At 39.6% G+C, this 26353-nt stretch overlaps 1 protein-coding gene and 1 non-coding gene across 2 annotated transcripts; both read left to right on the forward strand.

Moving 5' to 3' along the window:
* Window positions 1-126: 126 nt before the first annotated feature.
* Window positions 127-245, forward strand: LOC128440970 (5S ribosomal RNA). The gene has a single exon (XR_008338675.1). It is a non-coding gene; the product is annotated as a 5S ribosomal RNA (ribosomal RNA).
* A 3993-nt stretch (window positions 246-4238) lies between these two features.
* LOC128440869 (alpha-2-macroglobulin) lies at window positions 4239-25437 on the forward strand. The gene is made up of 36 exons (XM_053423711.1): window positions 4239-4420; window positions 4589-4769; window positions 4871-5027; window positions 5355-5407; window positions 5854-5874; window positions 9329-9494; window positions 9583-9667; window positions 9770-9914; window positions 12540-12657; window positions 12785-12894; window positions 12984-13151; window positions 13394-13621; window positions 14213-14276; window positions 14417-14562; window positions 15191-15340; window positions 15839-15979; window positions 16066-16156; window positions 17468-17621; window positions 17982-18207; window positions 18855-18981; window positions 19168-19289; window positions 19420-19471; window positions 19784-19867; window positions 20058-20234; window positions 20322-20397; window positions 21336-21492; window positions 21720-21794; window positions 22184-22346; window positions 22444-22631; window positions 23133-23345; window positions 23846-23958; window positions 24148-24238; window positions 24317-24385; window positions 24474-24579; window positions 24701-24742; window positions 25294-25437. Exons 1-36 carry the CDS (start codon window positions 4335-4337, stop codon window positions 25296-25298), a joined length of 4350 nt encoding a protein of 1449 aa, XP_053279686.1. The 5' UTR covers window positions 4239-4334; the 3' UTR covers window positions 25299-25437.
* The last annotated feature ends 916 nt before the right edge of the window (window positions 25438-26353 follow it).

Genomic DNA, 26353 nt, shown 5'->3' on the forward strand with positions numbered 1-26353 from the left:
TTGAGCTTCTATTTCCTTAACATTAAATAACAATAAAAACCAGCTTCAATGGTCACAAAGCAACAATAGTAATCATGATGGTGGTGGTTCACATGTATAAATAAGGTACTGAAGCTGGACTTCTACGCTTACGACCATACCACCCTGAATACGCCCGATCTCGTCCGATCTCGGAAGCTAAGCAGGGTCGGGCCTGGTTAGTACTTGGATGGGAGACCGCCTGGGAATACCAGATGCTGTAAGCTTTATCCAATTTTCTTTGCAACCAGCAGAGGGTGCTGTTGCTGCTGCTTCACTATGGAGGACCATACATGACTTAAGTAAAAATAAATAAATAAATAAATGTATAAATAAATACAGAAATAAATAAATAAATGAATAAATAAAAATGGAAATAAATAAATAAATACAGAAATAAATAAATAAATATGTCAATACCAAGAGAAATGTCAAAATAAATGTCTTAAATATATTTGCACATTTATTTATTCCCTGATACATTTCCTTTTCATTTGCAGTGTCCTTATGCTAATGAGAAAGGCGGGCCTAACTGCAGTCTCATGCAGGATTGGTCACAGGAGTGTAATGATCCAGCCCTACTACTTCTGCCTCTCAATGCTGGTGTCCAGTAGCTGTTTGCAGCGTTGAGCCAGTTCACACTTAAAATGAACTAGTTCAAGTTCAGAGGGTTAGTTAAGGTTATTTTTTATTGGGATGATTTAGGTGTCAGTAGTCCTGACTGTGAGCGTCACGTGTTCTACTGAGCACAAGGAGCGAGCCGAGAGGAGAAGGAAACAGAAACTCCAGCTCGTTACAAACCACCTGCAGCCTCTGCTCTGATCATGAAGCAGCTGATCTCTGAGCAGATGTGACCAGAGAAACTCTGTGTTTTCACTGTTTCCACTGTTCTACAAAGTCACTAACTGGCTGTTTCACGGTGAAGAGCTCAAGTCTCAGTCACTGCCCGTGTCTCTGAGCGAGTGTGTGGAGCAGCGCAGGGGCTGTGTGTGTGTAGCTCAGTTGACCAATCCTGCTCGAGACTGAGGTTAGGCCCGCCTTTCTCATTAGCATAAGGACACTGAAATCGAAAAATAAAAGTTGGAATAAATGTGGAAATAAATAAATAAATGTGGAAATAAATGCAGAATTAAATAAATCAATGTCTTAAACTTATTTCCACATTTATTTATTTATTTCCACTTTTATTCCAACTTTTATTTATTTCCACATTTATTTATTTCCACATTTCAGTGTCCTTATGCTAATGAGAAAGGCGGGCCTAACCTCAGTCTCAAGCAGGATTGGTCAACTGAGCTACACACACACACACCCTGCGCTCCGTCACACACTCGCTCAGAGACACGGGCAGTGACTGAGACTTGAGCTCTTCACCATGAAACAGCCAGTTAGTGACACTGTGGAACAGTGGAAACACAGAGTTTCTCTGGTCACATCTGCTCAGAGATCAGCGGCTTCATGATCAGAGCAGAAGCTGCAGGTGGTTTGTAACGAGCTGGAGTTTCTGTTTCCTCCTTCTCCTCTCAGCTCGCTCCTTGTGCTCAGTACAACACGAGACGTGACGCTCACAGTCAGGACTACCGACACCTAAATCATCCCAATAAAAAATAACCTTAACTAACCCTCTGAACTTGAACTAGTTCATTTTAAGTGTGAACTGGCTCAACGCTGCAAACAGCTACTGGACACCAGTCAGCATTGAGAGGCAGACGTAGGGCTGGATCATTACACTCTTGTGACCAATCCCGCATGAGACTGCGGTTAGGCCCGCCTTTCTCATTAGCATAAGGACACTGCAAATGAAAAGGAAATGTATCAGGGAATAAATAAATGTGCAAATATATTTAAGACATTTATTTTGACATTTCTTTTGGTATTAACATATTTATTTATTTATTTCTGTATTAATTTATTTATTTCCTTTTTTATTTATTTATTTATTTCTGTATTTATTTATACATTTATTTATTTATTTATTTTTACTTATGTCATGTATGGTCCTCCATACTTCACAGGAGAAACGTCTTGGAAAGAGCACGAAAGACTGGCCATTAATTCAAACTCCACATGACAATGGGAATTTACGGACAGCCGAGATGAAATGCTACCACTCTTGTCTTACCTTATAGTTATGCTACCACTCTTGTCTTACCTTATAGTTAGTTTAATGTTAGTTTACTTTTTTTTTGCCCTAGGTTGCAGCATTTACCATTTATCGTTTTGCATTTAGTGGCATCGAATTAAGGTTTGCTTTGCCCTTGTGTGTGTGAACAAATGGATTAAAAGCACAGATTTGTTGAGTTGAAATTGGCTTTTTAACTGTTTTGACCAGCAGTGCCCACAGCCTGAACCATTTTTCATGAATAGACGTTGACCAAAGTGCTCTGGAGCCAAGACAGGGAAGATACATTTTATTAAATTAAACAATAAAGTAGAAACTATATAGTAAAATAAAATCACATAAATACAAGTTTCAACTTATTTAAAAAGCCAGAGACTATGGTGAGGTCCTCATGTGGAGGAGAAACAACCGAAAAGGCCTGATATCATTCTCAGGACTTCCAGAAGCATCTGATCTGCAGACCTCAATGATATTATGGGTGAGTGTAAATGAAAAAAATCCAAATCCAATAGGCATGCACAACGTGTTCGGTTTAGTTTTTGGTCTCACCCATCTGCTTTTACTAAAAAATAGGCTGTACTTGTGCTCTCTCTCTTTTGCAATAATTAACTTCATGTTTGAACAGAAGATACTATATGCAACGGTAGAGCATGGGTCAAAAAGGACGTGTTTGCTAGCTCAGATCAGGGGCTTTAATTGCGTAATTGTAAAGTTTTTACAAGTGTGTATGAAGACTGATCTGAAGACTTTGTCATCAAAGTCGGTGTTTACCTTCAGATATGTACTTGTATCTTAGTGTAACCTGGATCAGACTTGATCCTGTTCCAGGTCATATATGCCGAATCAGCTGCAGAGAGTTGCGAACAGAAGGGGACTGATTCATACAGATACAAATCAGTCCCCGCATGAATTGCATGCATATTCATTTCAGTTGCGTATATATGTCTATGTTTTATAAAGACTTTAACACATACAAATAGTTTGAATCGCACATCGCTTTGTGTGTTGTAATCCATCAGCAAAGTTCGAGGACTTTATCAGTCCAAAGGTTTACTTACTGGTGAAAAATTTCTACTTTGACCTAAGTCAGAGGGGTTAGCATGCCAAAACCAAACATCCCCTGCTGGGTAAAGGGCAACGTTGCAGAACCCAACAAGGATACCTGCAGCTGTGGTATCCTTCTTTTACAACAACGTTAGTGGATGTATGCAGTTTTTTTAAGTAATTGTAAACACACTAAAAAGGAAATTCACTCTTTTACGCGTTGCTAGCAGAGGAGTTTGTCTTTCAGTTTTTTCCCCCCAGTGTGTCATGTTCTATGTCACAAACACACCAACAATTGAGATGCTCTCTCACCTTGTTGTCTTGCTATCTTAGCATGTTCACCCACTTATCACCTTTCCATCACTCATGAACCTGTATCTACAGCAGCGTCATTTGATCCGAGAGTGAATGCTGATTGACCAGTGGAAAGGAGGCCAAAAAAATGATGGAATAAACTCTACAATACAACAACATCTCTGGCAATGATTTACAGGAAAATTTACGAGATAAACACTTATAACACACAATATAATAGCTTTAGAACATCTGCACCCAGTTAGAATATTGCTCTGACGTTCCAGCTCCTGCTTTGTGTTCATCACAACGTAAAATCTTTTTTATAAATGATGTGAGATCCTTTCTAGTTTTGCACTTGTTATAATTTGGTCCTGCAGAACCTATTTTTTTTTAAACTTTTTATGGTTTAGATCTTATATAGTTTTTGAATATTAGACTTTATTTGACTTAACAGTAGTGAGACTGATGAGGAAAAATCCTCTGCACAGAAGTCTGATGAATTAGAGGTTCTTGGTCTAACATGCATGCTGACAGTCAAATAAAGATGTTCATTTTATCGCAACACCCGATTCAGGATAGCAGCTCCAGACACAAAACATCAAATCAATGGCACCACAGCAGAGGCTGTCAGCTCTCTCAGGTCAACCCTCTGTGAAATATCACTTTAGAAACATTCTTATACGCTAAGTCTATAAATGATTGACTTTTGAGTCAAGACTTACTGGAAATTAAATAGAGCAGTTGCATGATATGTGTGTGGGCATATGTCTGTGTGTGGGTGTGTGTGTGTTCGGGGGTTCTGTATCAGCAGCTATTTAACAGACGCTGACTGTGAGGATCATCTCAGTCAGTCATGGGTCATCCTGGGATTCAGATGTGGACATGGACACTCTGTGTCCTCTTGAGCTGCATGTGTGTCGCTCAAGTCATGGCAGGACCGTAAGTTTGCCTGTTGTGTTTTTTTGTGTGTGTTTGTGTACTTTTCTTTTCAAACTAGGGTTTAGATCTTGTTGATTCGCTACAAAGGTTTGTGTTGGTGTTCCCTGTGTTTGAGATCCAGTGTGACAGGCTACCCAATGGCATGTGTTTATGTTTCTGTGTCTATAGGCATTACATGGTAGCCATCCCTGCAGTTCTTGAGGCTGGAGCTGAAACCAAATTTTGTGCGAGTCTCCTGAAGCCCAACGAGACTCTGGACATGACCATCACTCTGATTTCTGCTGAAATGAACACAACCCTTCTGAAAAAATCTTCCAGTCAGGAGTTTCATGACTGCGTTGATTTTAAGGTCAGCTCATGAGAAAGGCTTTGATTCAAAAGACATGTTAATTTGTCAAGTATTAACACACATAGTTCTCCTGGTGCCTACAAAATATGTTTCTTTCACAGGTTCCCCTGGTGCAGAATCAAGAGGTGTACAACTTTGAGGTGGAGTTGAAAGGCAAAACATTTTACTCAAAAGAAGTGAGGAAAGTCAAGGCCACTGTCTACCAACCGATGACGTTTGTCCAAACAGATAAACCCATCTATCTCCCTGGACAAACAAGTAATTTTGATCTAATGATCTATGTTGTTGTGCCGAATATGCTGTATATCAGATATTGACAGCTTTCTCCTTTAAAATCAACGGAATGTTTAGGCTCAGGGACGACAGATACTCGTCGAGGCCTCAGGGCCTGATGGGAAACAACTGGCTCACTCACCTGGTCTACGATGACAGACTAAATATCTGACAGATCAATTAAGAAAATACATATTACTTTTTGTAATCTCAGGTTTGGTAGTTACGTTATCAGCTCTGTGCAGACCGCAGTTGAAGTGGCCGGATATGATATTTAGCAAAAGCCTCATGTAACCTCTTTGAATTTCTCAGTGCATTTCAGAGTCGTCACACTTGACAGCAGGATGAGACCCACCAATAATCTGGTGAGTACTTCAACTCACAAGCTACAGTATCAGTGATTCTGTGTGACAACGGTGCAGGTTTAATTTGGCAAAATGGGTTAAACTGAACATCAGTAAAGTAATGAAGTGACAGACATAGATTTGCCCTTTAACCCCAGTTACTGTATATCTCTAATCAGTCAGCTCCTGATGAAGGGTCAATAGGACAAGCAGGACTCTGTTTGCGGAGTCTATAGACCTGCAGGCCGCTAACACTAGTTTCTCATAGCACAACATGTTATTGAAGAAAATAAAATCGGTCTCTACATTAGATAATTGATAGCGACACATCAGAGCTTTAGCTGCTCAATACTATTGTGTTGTTGATTTCCTACCCACCCTGATTAGGACAATGCCTGATGAGATCAATGTAAAGCAACCTGCCTTTCAACATAGTTCTCTTTGCTTCTTTCTTTCTTCTCTTGCAGTACAATATAATTGAAGTTGAGGTAAGTCTAACATCCACACTATAATACACTCACACTTTTGTTGTGCAATAGTAGTAGTAGATTTGCCGTTGGCTAATTATTAATAATCATTAGAAATGATTATTAAAATAGAAATTATTTATTAAAAATAATTAAAAATTATAAAGCTAGTAATTAAGAATAGTAAAATAATTAATTAGAAATGATACGGTTATCCATTAATAATGGTTAAATAATTAATGAAAACAATAAAATTATCAATTAAGAATGAAACAATCTGTAATTATTGCTTATCGTTGCGGGGCACCACCCTGGTTACAGGGACCAACTAGTCAAACTATAGTTATCAGTCTCAAGTGATAAAAGTTAAATTAATAATCTCAATATTTAATATTAATGATTATATAATAAACCATGAAGGGTTTTAAGTTCGAGCACAGGATATAGTAATCCAGCTGTATTCACATACACATGTACAAATAATCACAGAAATACAAATACTTTAATTACAAAAGTATTTATTAAAAAGGGGAAATAAAGTTAATGTTATTTCAATGATTCTTCATTTAACAAACTCCAATATTTCAAAGATGGCAACAGCAGCAGCAGCACTTATCACAATGGTCACACATGTAATACTGAGTATATACTGGTGTGTGTGTGTGGTCGCGTGTGTCTGCCTGTCTGTGTCTCTATGTATGTGTGTGTGGGTGTGTGTGTCTAAAGAGAAAGGGGAGTGGCTATGGCGTAATGACGAGATCACGTGGTGACGTAGTCTGGCCAGGATCAAGATGTTACGTTCATGTACTTTCAAGATGGAGGTTTATGACCCCGGTGACGACATGAGGTCGAAGACAAGATGGCGGTCGGTCGCCTGTTGCACAAAGGAACTTTAGACAAAGAGATTTCTTATCTCCTGGTTCTGGTGCCGAATGGCGTCAAGATGTATTAAGGCTCTTTAAATCAAGAATTTTCTATGCCACATGAAATATTGGTGTAGTGTAGGGACGTGTGTAAGGAACAGGTTTAGGAGAAAAGATAGAGAGAGAAAGAGAGAGAGACATCAAAAACATCGTCTGAGACCAGCTACAGTGACTTCACCACTCAGTACACAAATTAGAGTTGTGCACCGATCTTTTAACAGGTTAAGTCTCTGCAAACTTAGTCGGACGATAACAGTGCTGCCGGAGGCTCTCTGTCACGGCGCGAGGCACTTTAAAACATTCGACAATGTAAACAAGGAACCGGAAGTGGCACATCGTTCCCTCGTGTTACACGGCTTAAAAACGGATCAGCGATCTACAAACAAACACACTCAAATAAACATGACACGCTAAGTATTTAAACTAGTCTCTGCCCAGACAATAAAGCCTCTTACTGTGACCTTCGCGGTGTTGCTTGCGCGGGGCGCGGATTTTCCAGAAGTCCAGTGAATCTCGTTGTTAACCTCAGGATGCCTGCACGAACGGCGAATTTTCCTGGAAACAGATGAGTGAAGTCCTGGCCTCTTAAGCGGGCTCCGTTGGGTCTCGTGTTTACAACGGAGGTTAGCGCTGGGCCGAATAGAGCGAGCTTCTCTTGCTCTTGGAACGGAATTCGGCCTAGTCTCTTCTGCGACAGAATGATGCTTTGTCCTACAGGGATTAACAGCTGTGGCGCTGTTGTGGGGATCGTGAAAAAGAAAGTCTGTGATCTCGGCCGGCGAGTGGACTTCCTTTGGCGATCTCTTTCAAGTTAAAATAACAAAAAGTCCTATCAAAATAAAACGTCGACTGAATAAAGAAATAAAAGAATATGGAAATAAAACAAACGTTTGTGGTTATTGCCTCCTTTAGCAACTAAAATCATCTAGCTAGACCGGGAACGGTCTATTGACGTCTTCAGAGAGCAGGAAATGGCAGCGATTTTTGGGGTGCCAGGGCTTTTAAATTACCTGAGAGGTCTTCCTCCTTGAGGAGTTGGTCATAGGATGATGCTGGCTTTAAGCCAATTGAGTGTCAGAGCTGGACCTGAGTGGGCGGGGCTTGGAACTCAGTGGGGGTTCCAAGGCATTCCCAGAACATTTTCCACCACCAGGGGGAGATTCTTGAGCCTGCTTGAGAATGGTTTCCCTCCAAAAAGTTAAGAACCCTTTGTTCACCCTCGGCTCCAGTGTCTGGTTGCTCCCCCCCTTTGGGCTCTTCAGACACAGCAGGGGTTCCGTGTTCCTGCGGGGGCCTTGAAACCTGCTGGGGTTTCTCGAAACTGCCAGGAAAAGTACTCACAGGTGGATAGGAATGTTCCACAAGGCCTTGATTTACACAGGCCTTTGTTTAGATTTTCTTTGTGGTAACCTTTGACCTGTGTCTTGTATCCAGCCGCTGGGCTCTGGCCCAACACTTTAATACACTGTATACTGGAGTTAGAGGAGTTGAATATATTGGTAAAATGTAAACCTCCCAAAATCATCAAGTACCCAATGAGTAAACAAGCCAACAAAATGTTTTGTGAGTATTTCAAAATTTTAAAACTTTAAGAGTAAATACATTTTTAAAGATTTGGCAACCAACCTATCAAATTTGGCTTCACTGAAACAAGAGGGTTTACAAGTGAACAACTGTAACAACATTGATGAAAGTTAAATCTTTTTACATATTTGTGCTTTTTCATTTTTAAGGGGCCCATATTGTGGAAAATAAATGTTCTGGGCTTTTACTATCCCTAATGACTTGAAGGGGTCAGTAGGGACACTTCATGTATGAAAACAGTCTCTCCACAGACTTTTTCATTCAGTCTATTCTAAGAAATATGTTACAGGAACGTTACGTTTCGTACCTCCTCTCCGTGTGTGATGTCATCGTGGAATCGCAATCTCCTCGCGACCCCATTCAGCCGATACCAGTCCAGCTTCTGAGGAGGGGCTCATAAATAATTAATGAGGCATGCGAAAACAGCCTATTCTGCCCGCAGCTCCAGAGAGAGGCAGAAGAGAAGACATAGAAATACAGATTGCAGCAGTTTTTTTTACTTCAAACCACTGATATATCATCTTAGGGGTACCAATAGCTCAAATTAAATCCCAGGGAGGTTTAAAATATGTGCCCTTTATATCAAGTCAATATGTTGTGATGAATGAAAAATCTTTATTCAAACTGTGGTTGTCAACCAGTGTTCAATTCAATGCCAGTAAATCGACCTTTACAGACGATTTCTTGTCTGACGACATTAAATATTTTTGTTAATGAAATGTTCATTTGTTTCTGTATATACAGTGTCCGTAATTGGACAGTGTGTTGCTAAGGCTTTTAGAGTAGTTTGAAAAATAATACTGTATGTAGTTGAAGTGTGGGCTTATAGTTGGGTTAAATTTGATCAGAAGGAGAATATGAAATGCTGAGCAGCATGTTGAGAGCTGTATTTCTGTGTGACATCCCTTTACATGAGTTTCATTTTGTGTCATAAACACATGTTCCTTCCCATTTATTTTATGAAATAGGATTCTAATGATAACCGAGTTGCACAGTGGCTGAATAAAACAGCCGATAGCAGCATACTGCAACTTTCTTACTCCTTGAACTCTGAGGCCCAGGAAGGAACCTACCAGGTTATTGTGACCGTTGGCGAGGTTAAAATATATCACAGTTTCAAGGTCGAGAAATATGGTAAGTTATGGCTATTTAAAAAAAAAAAGAATCCATTTCCATCTACCCGCAATGTGGCAAATGTGTAATAACCATATTTCATCCACAGTTTTGCCTAAATTTGATGTAAAAATAACGGCAGATGATGTCGTCAGTATTGAGCAGGAAGAAATAAACGCTGAAATATGTGCAAAGTAAGTCAAATCCTTTGCTTCACATGTGTACTCTCAAAATACTGTAACTCTGAATAAGAGCCAGTTGTTTTTTTGTCTACTTGTCAACAATGTGCTTCGTAGGTATACATATGGACAACCTGTGCCAGGGAGTGTCAAAGTTAAGGTCTGCCGACCTCCTAGTCGCTATTATGTTGCTATAGTTACTCCTGATAATCCAGAGGGACTTCCTGACATAACACCCCCATGCTACGAGGAGACAAAGGAGGTAGAGTGGACAGAATCATCTCTCAGCAGAAACAAGGAGCAAAGTGTAACTGTGTTTTTCTGTGTATCAGTGTGGGTAAGGTGACATGTACTTCATTCAAATATAAATGTATTAATTTACTTTATTTACCATATCTATTTATTTATTTACTTTTATATGCCAGCGTAAGACTGAGTAAACCCCGTCCATCTCATTAACATACAGACACAGAAATACTGAACAAAATGAAATGAAAATGCAGATTGCATTCTTGGAAGAGTGTTTTGGTCTTGTTATCAATGATCAGGGGCGTTTCTAGGATTGAAAGAAAGGGGGGGCTCAGCCTCTAAGGATGGCGAATGGTTTCGCGCTCATTTGGGGCTGCGGATATCCATTGTTTCAGACAGTTCATAGATTGGTTCAATCAGAAAGTGTGTGATTTTTCTCTGTATCTTTGCTTGCATTCATTCAGTATAAGATAACAGAAGAGACAGAATTTCAGGGTCATTGTTAAATTTGTCAACACAAATATGAACTTTTCTCAAATAGAGAGAAATCATTTTCCTGCTTGTAAAGGAAAGACGGATATACTAGTTTTCATATCCGCGTCACTCCCAAATCCTAATTCTTAAAGGGACCACACACAATGGATGGAGAATGGACCTGCCAGTGTAACAATTGTTAACAACTACAGATTCCACATTCTGTAACTACCTGTACTTACAATTTCACTCCGTACATCATTTACTATGAGCTAAACTCCTTGGCTGTAATCCTGCTGTCTTGATGAGAGACGTTAAGGCCGATATATGCTTCTCCGAGTCCGTTACGGACTGACGGACGGACAGATCGGACGGACACTTTTTGATTTATAGTTCTACGAGCCTTTTTGTTCTGAAAACAATTCACCGCCAGAACAGTAGTTGGCGCAACGGAAGTCGAGCTTAGAGAAGCCTACCTCATGAGGTATATAGAAGAAGTCCACGCTGGTTTATTTACGTCCTCCCGGCTCCTCACACACAGTGAACGATGGCAACTAACAGAAAAAGGCTGTTGATGACGCGACAGTTTTTGCTGAAATAAAGTGACACCCAGCGGGTCAAAATGCTTTTGTTATCGTGTCTTAGCGCAGCGGTTCCCCGGTCTTGTTTCCAAACTGCGTTGCTAATTCAACAGCTGCAACAGTTTGAAGCTACACGGAGGCAGCTAGCTTCCCCCCGAGCTTCCACACACAGTCAGCACGGACACCCGATACTAACTACTACCAATTGTTTGCTTCTAACCTGACGGTGTTTGAGAAACAGTGTCATGACAGCCGTGGGATTAAAGTCAGCGGTTCCCACCACACTTAGCATGGTGGCTAGCCCGCTAGCCCCGTTATGCAAGTTCGTTGTAACCGTATGTGACTGTACACACATGCCTTAAGTGCTCTAACAAGCCACCGTCAGCCCGACAACGCCGCTGGCTGAACACACTTGTCGGTTTATTGTGATTTAGGGAATGAAACAGGAAGTTTGAGGTCCGGAAATGATGTCGTCCCGAAATCCTGGCGTTAGCGGACCAATCACAGCCAAGGGCTATCCGTGGGCTCTCCGCCATGCCGACGTGTAGTAAGAAAAATCAGAGCTGCACGAAAAGCTCTCCGAGGAGCCCCGGAGAGGCCCAGAGAAGGCGTTCCACGGCAAAGAAGGCGGTCCTATCTGTCCGTGTCCGTCAAAACGGAGAAGCATAAATTGGCCTTTACTTGGCAGAGTGAGAAAGCCAGCGCAGCAGCGATGCAGACTCCCCAAGGTCCTAGTGCCCGGTTTTTTATTGTTAAGTATGATTAGAGGCTATTGGATTGTAATTTGAAGGGGGAGAAAACATACAAACCAGAAACGCACTCAGATATGTAGCATGTTAGAGTTATAAATAACTTGTCCATGTGTAAAACAATAGTTTAATTAAAAAATTTTTTTAAAAATCCCAATAATTATTTGGGGGGGCTTCAGCCCTAAAACAGGCCTAACGATGCCCCTGTCAATGATACAGGCGGAACATGAGGGTGCGCTGAGGCTAAAGGTAAATCTGACTGGCTACTTGCTTGTATGGCAGTGCTATGAAAGCCATTTGGCCCCCTCAGTAGTTCAAACATCTTTACCTCTTTACCTTTTTAAACTAAATGCTTTCCCTTTTTAGAACATAGGACAAGATGGAGGATATTCCTTGTTCCTACCGCCAGTTGATGGTAGTGGATGTAAGGGACATAAATAAATAATTGTGAAATTATAAAAAAAAAAAATATATATTTATATATTACATTCATGTTTCAAACTGTATGTATTGTGCATTTATTTATGTATAAGATTATTATTGATATTTTTAAATGATTTATTTATTTATTCCTTTTTTATTTTGGCAGTTTCAGTCCTAAATACTCATGTTAATTACAATGGCATTTGTTAATGGTTACCAGGTTCGTTACTTTGATGCTCTGAACAATTGCCAGGTTAAACTGTAATGTCAGTCTGCAGAACATAGTAGTCTGAGAAGAGCATGACCCTCAGACTGTAAATATTGAGAAACTACTAAGGTGAAATCTGAACGACTAAAAGGAGTTTAAGTTTGAATTACATCCATCTAATCTTATTTCATTTGTGATTTTAGACGGGAAAGAAAGGTTGTGCCACTTTTAACTTCAAGATGACAACTTTCACAAAACTCGACCAAAAGGTGCTTCAAGATTATCTGGATCTGATTGTTGAAGTGGAAGAGGAAGGGACAGGCAAGTCTTTGTAATATTTAATATTTTATTCATACATCAAAGAGATATTTTGAAGCAAATTTATACAGTACATTTTATTGAACAACATGTTGCATACATCCTTGTAACATGGAGGATTTCTTCATAGGTATTTCCCTCCAACAAATGAAGAGACTTCAGATTTCATATGTTATTGGAAAGCTGATGTTCATTGACACACCCAAGATTTATGACAAAGGATCAAATGTGGAAGGAAAAGTAAGTGCAGATTGTTCCCTTCACGTCCTCACTGTCATTCGACGAAAACGATCTGCATCCTCACTGACACAACGCTCCGCCCCTAACAGGTTAAAGCGGTTCACTTCAATGATACACCCATAGCTGACATGAAGGTCTACTTGTTTGAAGGTGTCAGGTGGTCCTCACGTCTGCTGCAGAATCTCACCTCTGACAGCGATGGTGTGGCCACTTTCTCATTCTCCACAGCTGAACTCAATGGAGAGATCAACCTGCACGTAAGTAGGAGATAACTCGTCAGCCACATAAAACACCTTCATGACAATGACAACATGGCACAAGAGTGAGAAGCTAAGGTGTTTTCTAAAAGTACAGCAGCGGATCATGGGTGCACCATTGTATAGTGGCCATATTGCAACAAGAACTGTGTCTTTACCTTGACATTTAGCTTTTCTATGATAACTGAACTCACTTTCCAATGTATTCCTCCACTTCATCTGGTTTCTTTTCTACGATATAGGTTAGTAATAAACCAACACTGGGCTACTCTGGTTATAGAACTCGATACTACGAGACTGGCCAACACACAGTGTCTATGAGCCAGCCTCCCTCTGCTGACACCCAAACAGTCAGCTCCCTGGAGGTGGTGAAGAAGACAAATCCACTGTCTTGTGACACAAAAGAAGAGATCTCCATCAAATACACTGTCGTTGGAGAGAAAGGGGCCTCTTTAATGGTGATCTACCTGGTGAGTTGTCGGTGAACTATTTCTCAGCTTATCAGAAGATGTTTTTCACAGAAATATGTACATGGAAAATGTATTTTAAAATGACATTCATATCAGTTTTTGACATCAGAACTAAAGGATCAGTTCAGATATCAAAAGTGTTCAAATGAATGGCTTCCATTGCAGGCCCCTCGCATTTGAACAGAGGTTGGTAGAAATGCTTTTAGTTTCTTTGCGCCTACTGCCTGGAACTCATTGAAAAGTATCTTAAAAATTAAACCTTCAGTTCCCCCAGGGGAATTTTAATTCATGCTTGACAGACATTTAGCTGTATCTTCTTAATGGCTTTAATTGGTTTTACTTGAATTATATTATGTTTTGTATTCTTTATGCATCATATTTACTTTGTTAATTTATTCACTCTATCTGTTTATGTATATTTTACTGAATCCCCTCAATTTACATCAATTCAAATGAGGGCCTCCTTCAATAAATCTCGATAATAAATAAAGGTTCATTAAATTAATAAAAAAAGCCTCTTCATGTAATCTCTAAATGTATTTTGTTTTTTTGCATGACTCATTCATTCGGCCATCTTGTCTCAAACTCTAGGTCTTATCCAGAGGGGTCATTATCATGCAAGGATTTAAACACATTGAAGTTCAAGACCTTCCAAGTGAGCACAGACCGGCTTTAATCATGAGTCTGGAAAATCGTATATTTGAGATTTACATGGAATGAAAATATACATCTACTCCTGTTATAGTACATGGAGATATGTAGATGATACTTGTTGTTTCTAACTTCACCTTTTAGTGACTGAGGGTGGAATTTCCTTTGAGTTGAATGTGCATCCAGAAATGGCGCCAGAAGTCCAGGTCTTGGCCTACGCCGTCCTCCCCAGTGAGACTGTGATCGCTAACAGTGCTGACTTCTCCGTAGAGAAGTGCTTCAGTCACAAGGTCAGTATCAAAGAAAACCTGAGGCACCAGCTACGCTTGTCAGATTCATTTGTAGAAGGTGTTTGCTACATAATGTGGATATGTACCAAGGCTTTCCACAAGGATATGGATGTTACCGCTCAGTTTGTGTGTTTTTACATATGCAGCCCTGTCCTATAGAAGGAGAGGACAGAGAATTTGAGCAAAGGGGAGCGGATCAAAACAAGGCTTCTTATTAGATTATAGCCAATAATAAAAATCAAACAGAGAATTAGATTTGAAAGGCCACAATGAGAATTTATGAATCAATAAATCAATTATCTCGATGGCACTTGTAGATGGCACATGTGTTTATGTAGAGAAACCACACTCAGATCAGATTAATTACTTTTACCTGAGTTCAGTGACAAACCAGACATATTGTGTTGTCATCTCCCAAACTGTAATGTGTATTAAAGTGCACAATAACCCCTGTCAGCAGTCAAGTCTGTAGCTCTCCACATCTTTCCTGAAGTTTGATCAAGCTTTGAAATAAATGACAACAGCCAACTTGAGTTCATTTATACAGCAAACTCCAACAGGTCAATAGGCTATAGTCTCATTCCAATAAAGTCCAGATGTTGGGATGTGTGTTTTCTGTGTTTGTCAGGTGTCGCTGGAGTTTCTTCCATCCTCAGCAGTCCCAGGAGAGGAGACCACCATGCAGCTGAAGGCCCAACCAGACTCCCTGTGTGGAGTGAGCGCTGTCGACCAGAGCGTCCTCATCATGAGACCAGGGGAGGGCCTGACTGCAGACAAGGTAACTGCTCCTTTACAAATAGATGCTGACATCCTGGAGTTTTATTCTAGTTTTCCTCTGAAAAATCTTTGCCACCTTTTATAATATCAGTTACCCAGAGGCTATGGCTTTATGTCCCGATTGTTTTTTTACTTGTCCCTCTTCCAGGGAGGTTTCATTGTTACCACCAGTGTAACATAGCTGTTTAATGCAGTTCTGCAGTCTAATTATGTTAGCTTTAGAGGGATAGTTCATCCAGAAGGGGACATTTTCTAATTGTGTTTGAATCCATAAAACACTTTTGGAGTTTCAGGGGTAAACAGTGCAGGTTATTAGTGACCTATCTTCAGACATAAACAACAGAAAAACGTAACATGTTTCCATACAAATCGTGTAGTAGATAACGAGTGTTTTGTACTTGACAACCACCTTTTGAGATGGAGCTGCCCAAAATCCACGAATACAGTCATCAGATCTTCATGCAGCAGTTTCAAGCTTTCAATCTTTTTTTCTTTACAGATTTTTGACTTGTTGCCTGTCTCCAAAGCGTCTTATGTTCCATATGATGTACATGATGCAGTAGAATGCTTGCGGGTGAGACCAAGAAGATACATTCATCCACATCCTTCTGAGAGAACTGATGCGTTTACAGTTTTCCAGGTAAATCCACATACAGATACCGACATATAAAGAGTTTAATTGTTTTTTACACACAGTTAATGGTTGTATGTTGTTCGAATATCTAGAACGTTGGAATGAAGATGGCTACAAACTTGTTTATCCGTATGCCTCCATGCCTCAACTTCAGAGGAAAAGAATACCACGAAGGTGGCCATCGTGAGTATGCTAACTGTTCTGCACTTTTAAGAAACACATACTGGATTAGGTGCAATAAACCAAATCATAGTGTCACTGCCAGTGGTTGAGGAAGTACTGAAACATTTCACTAAACTACAATAACCCCAAGTAAAAGTAAGACGACTACATTAGCGTTTCTATTGTTTCTACTTTTTCTTGTACAAGTTAGTTTTTACTTTTAAATAGTTGTAAATTATTGAAAGTAAAAGTACAAACTGAGTGTAACCTATTCATCATTATTTTTTTCCTACATTTATTTATTTATTTTCCACAAATAATTAACAATATTGTAGACTGTCATGGGAATTTCTCAATAGTCAAGCACAAGTCATTACAATGTCTTTCTGGAAGTTTATTCTACATCTGCAGATGGGCATCAATGTACAAGACCATGGAATGGATTTCATACAATGAGCAATGACATACAGGAAAAGCAGCACTTTATACATCTCCAAGCCCCTCCTATAGAGGAGACAAATGTTATTGATCAACCTCTTTCATGTTAAGCAATAGGTGACCCATATCCTGTCACCTATCTTTCCCAGACCTTTGGAATGTAGCATCTACTGTTCAAGATCCCTTGAGTAGTTTACAAACACAAATCCTCTGTTCTGTTAAGTGATTTGTTTGGTGACCTCGTCAGTGAGGATGTCACATAACAGTCATGAGTGTAACCCTGACTTCTCAGGCAACATTTGTTATCTTTCGAAAACATCAATATCAATCATTGCCCTAATGATTAGAATTTCTATCACAAGACACACCCCATATCTAATAGTGGGAAAAAGGAAATAATGACAATCAGCAGCACATAATACAAACACAATATTATAAGTAACTAATGATAGTACACATTAGCAATTTAATACTTAACAGGGCTCCCCAACGCTCCGGACATCCAGCAGTCCGCTCTCTTTATTTTATTTTTTAATCATCCTCTGGATCCATGAGATTAGCCACATCGCCATTGTTAAGATAGGAAATGACAGGACTCCATACTTCTTTCCTTTAACAATGTTGGTAAACTTTTCCAGTGACAAATCTGTTGCCATCTCTCTCAACCATCTACCTCTTCATCATAATGGCTGGTCAAATCCATTTTCCTGCATGTCCTGATTGGTTCAGAGATACAGATCTCTCATTGATTACAACATACAAAAATAATCTACTTCAGTAAAGTACACATCATGAAAAATGTACTTAAGTACAGTCACTAAGTAAATGTACTACGTTATCCTACCACTGGTTACTGCTGTCTTTCCAGTTGAATATTGCTTTGTATCTTTTCAGATATTCTATATGACAGTGTTCCTGTAGCTTCCCCAATGGGAGTGGGAATGGCCGGGCCAGGTGGTCATTTTACCCCACAGAATTCTCTTCCAGCTATAGAGACTGTCCGTACTTTCTTCCCTGAGACCTGGATATGGGACCTGGTGGAAGTTGGGTGAGCTTGTATATGAATCGGATATTAGTTCGACTTTACGTTATTACATTGTTGGATTTTATCTTTTATCTTTCTGACTTTCTGCTTTTTCCCTGCAAACTGCTTATTATATTATATTATACCAGAAAATTATTCCTTCTTATTAATGAGTCCGCCTCAAAGAGTTTTACAACATACTGTCAACTTTTTGTTTTTAGTTTGCAGAACTTTTTTTTATACACATTGTATGGTGCAGAGGAAATTTAGAAAACATCCTACATGGTTTATCTGCAATGACGATTTTATCGTCAAATTTATCATGTTTTTTGTCAAGTTTTTCCAGCTCAGAGTATCTGTGTGTCTTTCTATTTGTTAATCCAGAGCATCCGGGACGAAAGATGTGTCCCTCCTTGTCCCTGATACCATCACCACCTGGGAGACGGAGGCTTTCTGTTTGTCCCCTCAGGGTTTTGGCTTGGCTCCTCGTAAAGAAATCACCGTCTTCCAGCCCTTCTTCCTCGAGCTCACGATGCCCTACTCCATCATCCGGGGGGAGCACTTTGAACTGAAGGCAACCATCTTCAACTACCTTTCCAGCTGCATCATGGTAAAGGAAGTTTTAAAAAGCCTGTAAACTAATGTCTGCATGGCAACAATCTAGCATCATAATGACAACATTAACTTTCTGATGTTTAGTAGATCTTATGTCTTTGCCTGCAAACATTTACGAATTGGAACAAAACACAAGCGATAGTTTGAAGAGAATGTTTTGCAGGGTTGTTGAAATTATTTTATGTAGCCAAATTCATGGTGAAATTTTAATTTGATTGCAATTTTTTTTTCTAATAACTGTTATGAACAATTTAGATTCAAAATACTTCACTAACACATTTGTGGAAACCCTTTGGGCATCCTACACATATAGTGCAATCTTGATGATGCCCTTTAATATATATTGAATTCATGTGTACACTAATGAATGTACATCACACCTTACGAATTAGTTATGAATTAAACAAGCATCAAATGTGTCTCATTTAAACAGTTAATATATATAATAATGCAAGATGTACATTTTGAAGATCAACAGTGGTTACGGCTGCATTTTGGTTTATTCCTAATTTTATTAGTATCAACGTGACTGAGACGTGGAATCAGGTTTGTATGTCTCCAAACATGCAGCAGTTTGAGGGTTTGTTCACATTTTGCTTCACTTCAGGAGTTTTAAAATATATTGTTGTGTCTCTTGAACAGGTCTCTGTGACGCCAGCACACTCCTTAGATTACACCCTCACCCCCCTCTCTGGTGATAAGTACAAATCCTGTTTGTGTGGCAATGAGCGCTTGACCCTCAGCTGGAACATGTCCCCTACAGCTTTAGGTGAGGCTTAAAGCTTTCATCCAAATTTTTGCCAGGGTAGTGGAATTACTGTGCCTGTTTCCACATCTTTTAAATCTCTGTGGAATCAGGGAAATCCATCACAGTGGCAAAATACTTTTGAAATTTATTGGAAGTGAGATAATGTCAATCAAGTTTCAAACAGGGTTTAATCAACTTTTTTCAAAGGGGTTGTGAATGTGTCGGTGAGTGCTGAGGCTGTGGCATCTCACACTTCCTGTGACAATGAGATTGTGAGCGTTCCAGAAAGAGGCCGTATCGACTTGGTCACCCGACCACTCATAGTTAAGGTAGTTGTCTTTAATACATTATAGCAATGGTCTTTATTGGAAAGCCTTTAAAAAAAAAATACATGTTGGAAACTCTGCAACTCTCATTATTCATTATACTCATTATTCCCATTATCTCTTTCCCTCTCAGGCTGAGGGAGCTGAAATGACAAAGACCCACAACCTGCTGCTCTGTCCAAAAGGTGAGTAGACCACCAGTAGCAAAAAGAAAGCATACATTGGTATGTGGCCTTTCGGACAAGTTTAGTGAGAGCATCTCCAAATCTATCAAAAGTCATTACTTAAATGCATTTCATATATTTTGTCCATACGAATGTAATATTTGAACTGTTGTGCTTCAAGACAGACCAATGTTTCATTGTATTGATCTTACTGCTTCTCAGAACTGCTATGATTCAGGAACCACTAACTGTTCATAAATCTGAATGACGTCTTTGTTTCCTGACCGTGGCTTGAGTTTGTCTCTAAGGTGGTTGTTCTCTGTCCGTACACAGGAGAGGCTTTGACAGAGGAAGTAGAGTTACAGCTCCCTGAGAATGTGATCGATGGATCAGCTCGTGCCTCACTATCAGTTCTGGGTAAACGGATAAACTCATTTTGCAGAGTTAACAGTTCACCTTTTTCTTGATGCCTCAGAAATAAGGACATTGACCAAAACTCCTTTAGTGCATGGCCTTCTGTATCAGCTGTGTTTGAAGCTTGTTAACATGGTTTTATATCAGTGTGTCAAGTCATTAACATGTTTAGGGAATCACTGTATTTGTGCAGGCGACATCCTGGGTCGAGCCCTGAAAAACCTGGATGGGCTGCTTAGGATGCCGTATGGATGTGGTGAGCAGAACATGGCGCTTCTGGCCCCCAACATCTACATCCTCCAGTACCTGAAAAACACACAGCAGCTGACACCGGCCATCATGGAGAAGTCTACCAACTTCCTGTCAAGCGGTGAGCCTCAGTTAGCTTCAGCTGAATAATCTAGGACTGGTGTGAATCATTATGCCCTAATAAAATTTAATTTATTTTATTCCATAGGTTACCAGAGACAGCTGAACTACAAACATATTGATGGAGCTTACAGCACATTTGGATCAGGAACAGGGAACACTTGGTGAGAAATAACTGATGTACATAGAATTATTTGATCTACCTACTTATTCCAGAGCTGTCTGTGTTTCTGTATGTGGAATACATATCTCGGGAACCGTTCATCTTGTACGCATCACACTTGGCATGTGTATTATTACACATGCAGTCTGTGAACTGAGTTGATCATGTCTTCATCTGAGTCCTCAGATAAACTGCAGCTGTCGTTGCCAACTTGCAGTTTGAGGCCAATAATATATCTGTCCTGCCAGATCAATTTGATCATTTGATCATGTTTTTTCCTCTATCTCGGATTGTGGGTGCTGATCTCCGTCATGACAACAACAGTTAAAGTACAAAGTTTGTTTTGGTGCTGCAATGCCTTATATCAAGTTGAATTAAAGAGCTTTTATTTTGAAAAGATTGTGTCAGACCTCTGAAATAGCTAACATGCGATGTATAAATAAATAACAGCAGTTTAGTAAATCAATAATTTTTTCTATGAAACACAAAGTAACAGTTATCAATCAAATTCACTTTAATATTCTACGAAAATATTGAATTCATGATCTTCATTGCAGATAAACCAGGTAGCATGAACACAAAGTTTTCTAACTTCAATCTTCGCCATAGACTGTTTATAAAACGCTTTGCACAAAATGTCCAGCACACAAACAATAAAAAGGGACAGTGTATTCTAGAACTGTTTGAGAAGGACTCACTAATGTCAAGGGATATTTCTGAAGTAGCTTTAGAGCTTTAACAAACAACTAGAGAACATGCCATTCCAAACAGGCAGGTTTAGAACGGGCCCTGCACTAGTTGGTACCTTATGCATGAACTAGCCAAACTTATGACCTATACCATATTGTGTTATATTCGGTATCATGAAGTGTGATACAGAACAAGTGCGTCTCCTTATTTTCGTTTTGTCAGTGTCTAACTGTGTTTTGATGTCCTCAGGCTAACTGCTTTCGTGTTGAGATCTTTTGCCAAAGCAAAATCGTTCATCTACATTGACCCAAGGAATATTGAATCATCTAAAACTTGGCTGGAGGAAAAACAACGTAAAAATGGCTGTTTCGAACAGTCAGGAAAACTTTTTAACAACAGGATGAAGGTGAGCTTTTTGTTCCTATAGACTGTGATTAAAACAATATCACTATAGACCTTTTATTATCACTGAGTAATATCTTGCTGTTCTTTATTTACAATGTGTGGGTGAAATTCGTTTGTTTAATGAAATTAAAGTGAATGTGGCTGCAAGCCCAAAATAATGTTTGTTAAGTGGGTCCCTGTGCCTTGCACACACAGTGTGGATTTGTGAGTATTTTTCCGTTCCTACAGGGTGGTGTGTCTGATGAAGTGACGCTTACTGCTTACATCACTGCCGGTTTCTTGGAAATTAATTCGTCCACTGATGTGAGTAAACTCCCTCCCAAAAATTATCTAATTTTTAATTAATCCTGATTCACAATTAACAATATAATATGCACTATTACAATGTATAAACCGCACCTAACTATAACAACGGCTACTTTTCCTCATGGAGAGTTCAGATTGAAAAATCTATCTTAACACAAACAGTTCTTTTGGTTTGTGTTGTAGGCCTCATAAAATAATGACTTGTCTTTGTAGTGCCTTACAACACTGGTAGTTATTTAGCTACTTCTGTATCTTTCTTCATTATTTAATTGAGTGGTTCTGAAGATGGACTGAAGACAATATCTATAGTGACAATATCTCAATTCTGAGTTTTATTGTTGTTATGTATTGGCACATAGTTTCTCAATCTAAAATATACTTTACAGGATGCTGTGGTGAAGAAGAGCCTGTCCTGCCTTAAGGAGTCCGCCAATGACCTCAGCAACACCTACACCACAGCTCTGTTGGCGTATGTCTTTACCCTGGCAGGAGACATGGAGACCCGTGCTCACCTCCTGACGCACCTTGACAAAGTTGGACACAAACAAGGCGAGTTGCCGTCCTCCTCAAGGAAATCATTCTGCCTTCACTTACTGTCACTGAAGCTGACCTTATGCCTGTATGTTTGTGGATGGGTGTGTTTTAGGGGGTTTCCTCCATTGGTCTCAGACAGCAACAGAAACATCGGCCTCTCTGTCTGTGGAGATCAGCTCCTATGTGATGCTGGCCAAACTCAGTGCCTCGCCCAGTGCTGAAGACCTGGGCTACACCTCTCACATTGTCAGATGGCTGACGGGTCAGCAGAACTATTATGGAGGCTTCTCGTCCACACAGGTACAAGCCAAACAGAGGAATGGTTCATTGACTAGATGTGTGCTCAGAGCTGTCATGTGAAAACCAAGTGTCCGTGTGTGTCCGTGTGTGTCCGTGTGTGTCCGTGTGTGTCCGTGTGTGTGTGTGTGTGTGTGTGTGTGTGTGTGTGTGTGTGTGTGTGTGTGTGTGTGTGTGTGTGTGTGTGTGTCAATTCAAGAGGTTTTCTAAATGCTGTATTTACATAAATTAGCTTATGATTTAGATTGTAAGTAGAATGAGGAATAGTATCCTATCTTATCTGTAAAAATTCCAAATAATAGGTTAAAAAATAAATAAATAGGAAATTCAGTTTAGTTCCTTATCGTGATAAAAGTGGAAATCATGTTTACTTAGACCATGCACCATTGTCAGCTTTTTACTTTTTAATGGTGACCTTCCACCTCTTCCTGCTCTATGTGTAAACACAAGTGATTTTATGTGTAAAGATTTGAAGTAACATAAAGTATTTTATGTTTCTTATAGGACACAGTGGTGGCTCTTCAGGCTCTGGCTCTTTACTCCACTCTGGTATTCAGTCCAGACGGTTCAAGCACAGTGATGGTCCAGTCCGCCAGTGGTCAGCTGTCATTTGATGTGAACAGGGACAACAAACTGCTGTACCAGGAGAAGACGCTACAGGACGTGATAGGAAAGTACAGCGTGAAGGTGAAGGGCAGCGCGTGTGCTTCAATACAGGTCAGTTAACACAGGAGCTATAACTGCTTCTGTTGGATAAATGCTCACCTCAACAGGCTTATAGTAGCAGTGCAGAGAGTCTGAAAGTGCTGCATCTCCAATTATATGTGGTGTCTGTATGCAGAGAGTTTTGCTACTCATTTTAAATAAATGAGCAGGTCTGACTATTCTAATAACTGGATTTTGATTTTAATGAAATGACCAGGTGGTCCTAAACTCTTACAACCTGGGAAATGACTTGATGCTACATAAAGCCATTAAACATAGACTGAACGCCCCCCGGAATTGTCAGAAGCGGTGAATCAGGTCAAAATTCATCCAGATTATCCTGTAGTGTGCAGCAGCCCTTAATACAACAACCTAAAATCTGGATGTGTAAATGTGACTCCCCTTGAAGAGAGCATGGTTCTTCTGTTCCATAAATTTAAGGAAAGGAAATTCTTGATATTCTATTTCAGTATTTTTAATCTTATACTTTACCTTGTCTCCCTATTTCTCAGATTAGTCTTAACTACAACATCCCAACTCCGACTGAAGTGACATCCTTCAGTGTTGAGGTCAAGCCAGAGGCTGACTGCGCCAAAAACAAACTCAGTCTGTTGCTAAAGTGCCTGTAAGTAATCTACTCCCACAAGTTACACTAATGATGGAGGTGTACTGACATTTTTGTCAAACAATGCTCTGTAAATACCAGTGTGTACCTGATGGTGGATGAACCAGTATGCCAACATTCTCCAGCATATCCTAACTGTGAGGACAATGGTGAAGGTATGGGACTTCACATCTTTATGGTTTATTGCAGATATCATGGAAAAGAGGAAAATACAAACATGGTGATCCTGGACATCAAAATGCTCTCTGGCTTTGTCCCAGATCCACAGTCTTTGAAGGAGGTGACTTATTAGTGTAACTTAGACTAGTTTACATCCGTTATTGTTGAGAAACCCAGTTGATTATCCTCCCCCCCACAGCTCAAAGGCGCCCTGCTGGTGGATCGTGTTGAAGAAAAGGAGGATCATGTTATGGTGTACATCCGGGAGGTAAGCGGAATTCCCAGTGAGGGTCAAGAGATAAGGATTATCCGATTGTTACTTATTGTGTCATCTGTCTTTTCTTTTTAACCAACAGCTACCAAAGGACATACCCATCAACTACAAGTTACGTCTCATCCAGGAGCTGCCAGTGCAGAACCTGAAGCCAGCCGTGGTCAAGATGTATGACTACTACCAGCCAAGTAAATATAACACTCACACAGACAAACCCTAAGTCCCTTTACAGAGACCAGATCAAGCATATATGAAGAAAGGTTATATTTTTCAAAAATCCATCTCTCTTTCTATTCTTCTTTTTCTTAGGTGACCAGGCTGAGACAGAATACATCTACACTTGTGCTGCAGGTAACAATACATGATGATACAAGAACATTCTGACCCAACCACAAAAAGTAATAATGTCTTTCATTGGTCAGAACCTTTCTCAAGAGGCTCTATGGCACTGAGTGGAGAACATTGACGCATCAGACTCCACAAAGATGCATCAATCCCCTTTTGAGACCATATTTAAATTAACTGCATCTGGGTTTTTATTTGGATCATCGCAAAATTGCACACACACAAACATATCAGTCACCTAAAAAAGATTGATGCGTTTCATCAAGATCCATGAATTATTGTCTGAGAAAAAGGTTGAAAAGCACAATATCTCACAATCTCAAAGACGGGGAAAAATAGTTCCTGGAACCGCAGCTAAATTGAATTGGTTCTTCATCACCGATACCATATCTTTCTTCCAAGATTCATTGTAATTTGTTCAGAATCTTTTTGTGTAATGCTCTTAACTAAGCAGAGGTAAACATAACTTCCTTGGCAGATGTAATGATGTCAACAACAACTCTGGACTTTACAGGGAATATAATATACTAATATTTTTTATTTTTGTATTTTTGCAGCTTGAAGAGAGGAAAGTTTTCAGTCCTTGGGTTGTCCCACAAATGAGCATTTTATCACAAATGCTTAACACATTTCTGTCTATATACTGTATGTGTTTGAGGTGAAACTCATGGAGAATAAAATAATGTGATGTGAATGTCGAACTTAGTTCTCTTATGTTTTACTGTGTGTTTTACACTGTTTCAAATGTTTGCTGCCGCAGCTTCAGCAGTTCATTTATTCATACACATATCACGAAACACATGTGCAGGTGAGCTTAGTGTGGAAAGTTGAGTGTCCTCATGGCTGCTAGGGTGGAGCATATAAAGTACATATAAAACAAATATCATCTCCATCACTCCGTCCATCCATCCATCCATCCATCCATCTATCTATCTATCTATCTATCCATCTATCCATCTATCTATCTATCTATCTATCTCCCATTGAGATACAACCTCTCCTCCTCAGGAGGTGTTGGTCCAGATGATCAGCAGGCACACACAGCCAACAGATTAAATAATAATAATAATAATTAAAAAAAAACATTTATTTTAGGAATTGATACATGTACAGTTTAAGGCAAGGGGTAGTGATGGATACAATTTTCTTTAAAAAACAAGTTATGTCTTTCATTCTCACTTTCCACCTTTAAACTATGAAATGAACTGAACTTTGAACTAGTTCATGAGAGGTGTGAACTTGCACAACACTGGATATGGAACACACACATCATCACTGAAGAAAGAGAGTGAACATTCCAACGACTTTTGACATTCCAACCACTACTTTATAAATGTAATAGTAACATATCATTCTCAAAATGTCCTGTTTGGAGAGAAGGATGAAAGAGCAGCGAGTTTACTCACCATCAAAAGAAGAAACAGTGTATGACACCGTGACATTATCACTGAAGGAAATTATTGAAAACTGTAATGATTTGTTTTTCTTGCAACATTGTAAAAAAAAAACGCACCTTGAGCTTCTATTTCCTTAACATTAAATAACAATAAAAACCAGCTTCAATGGTCACAAAGCAACAATAGTAATCATGATGGTGGTGGTTCACATGTATAAATA

The sequence above is a fragment of the Pleuronectes platessa genome, chromosome 5, assembly GCF_947347685.1.
Source record: "Pleuronectes platessa chromosome 5, fPlePla1.1, whole genome shotgun sequence".
Lineage (NCBI taxonomy): Eukaryota > Metazoa > Chordata > Actinopteri > Pleuronectiformes > Pleuronectidae > Pleuronectes > Pleuronectes platessa.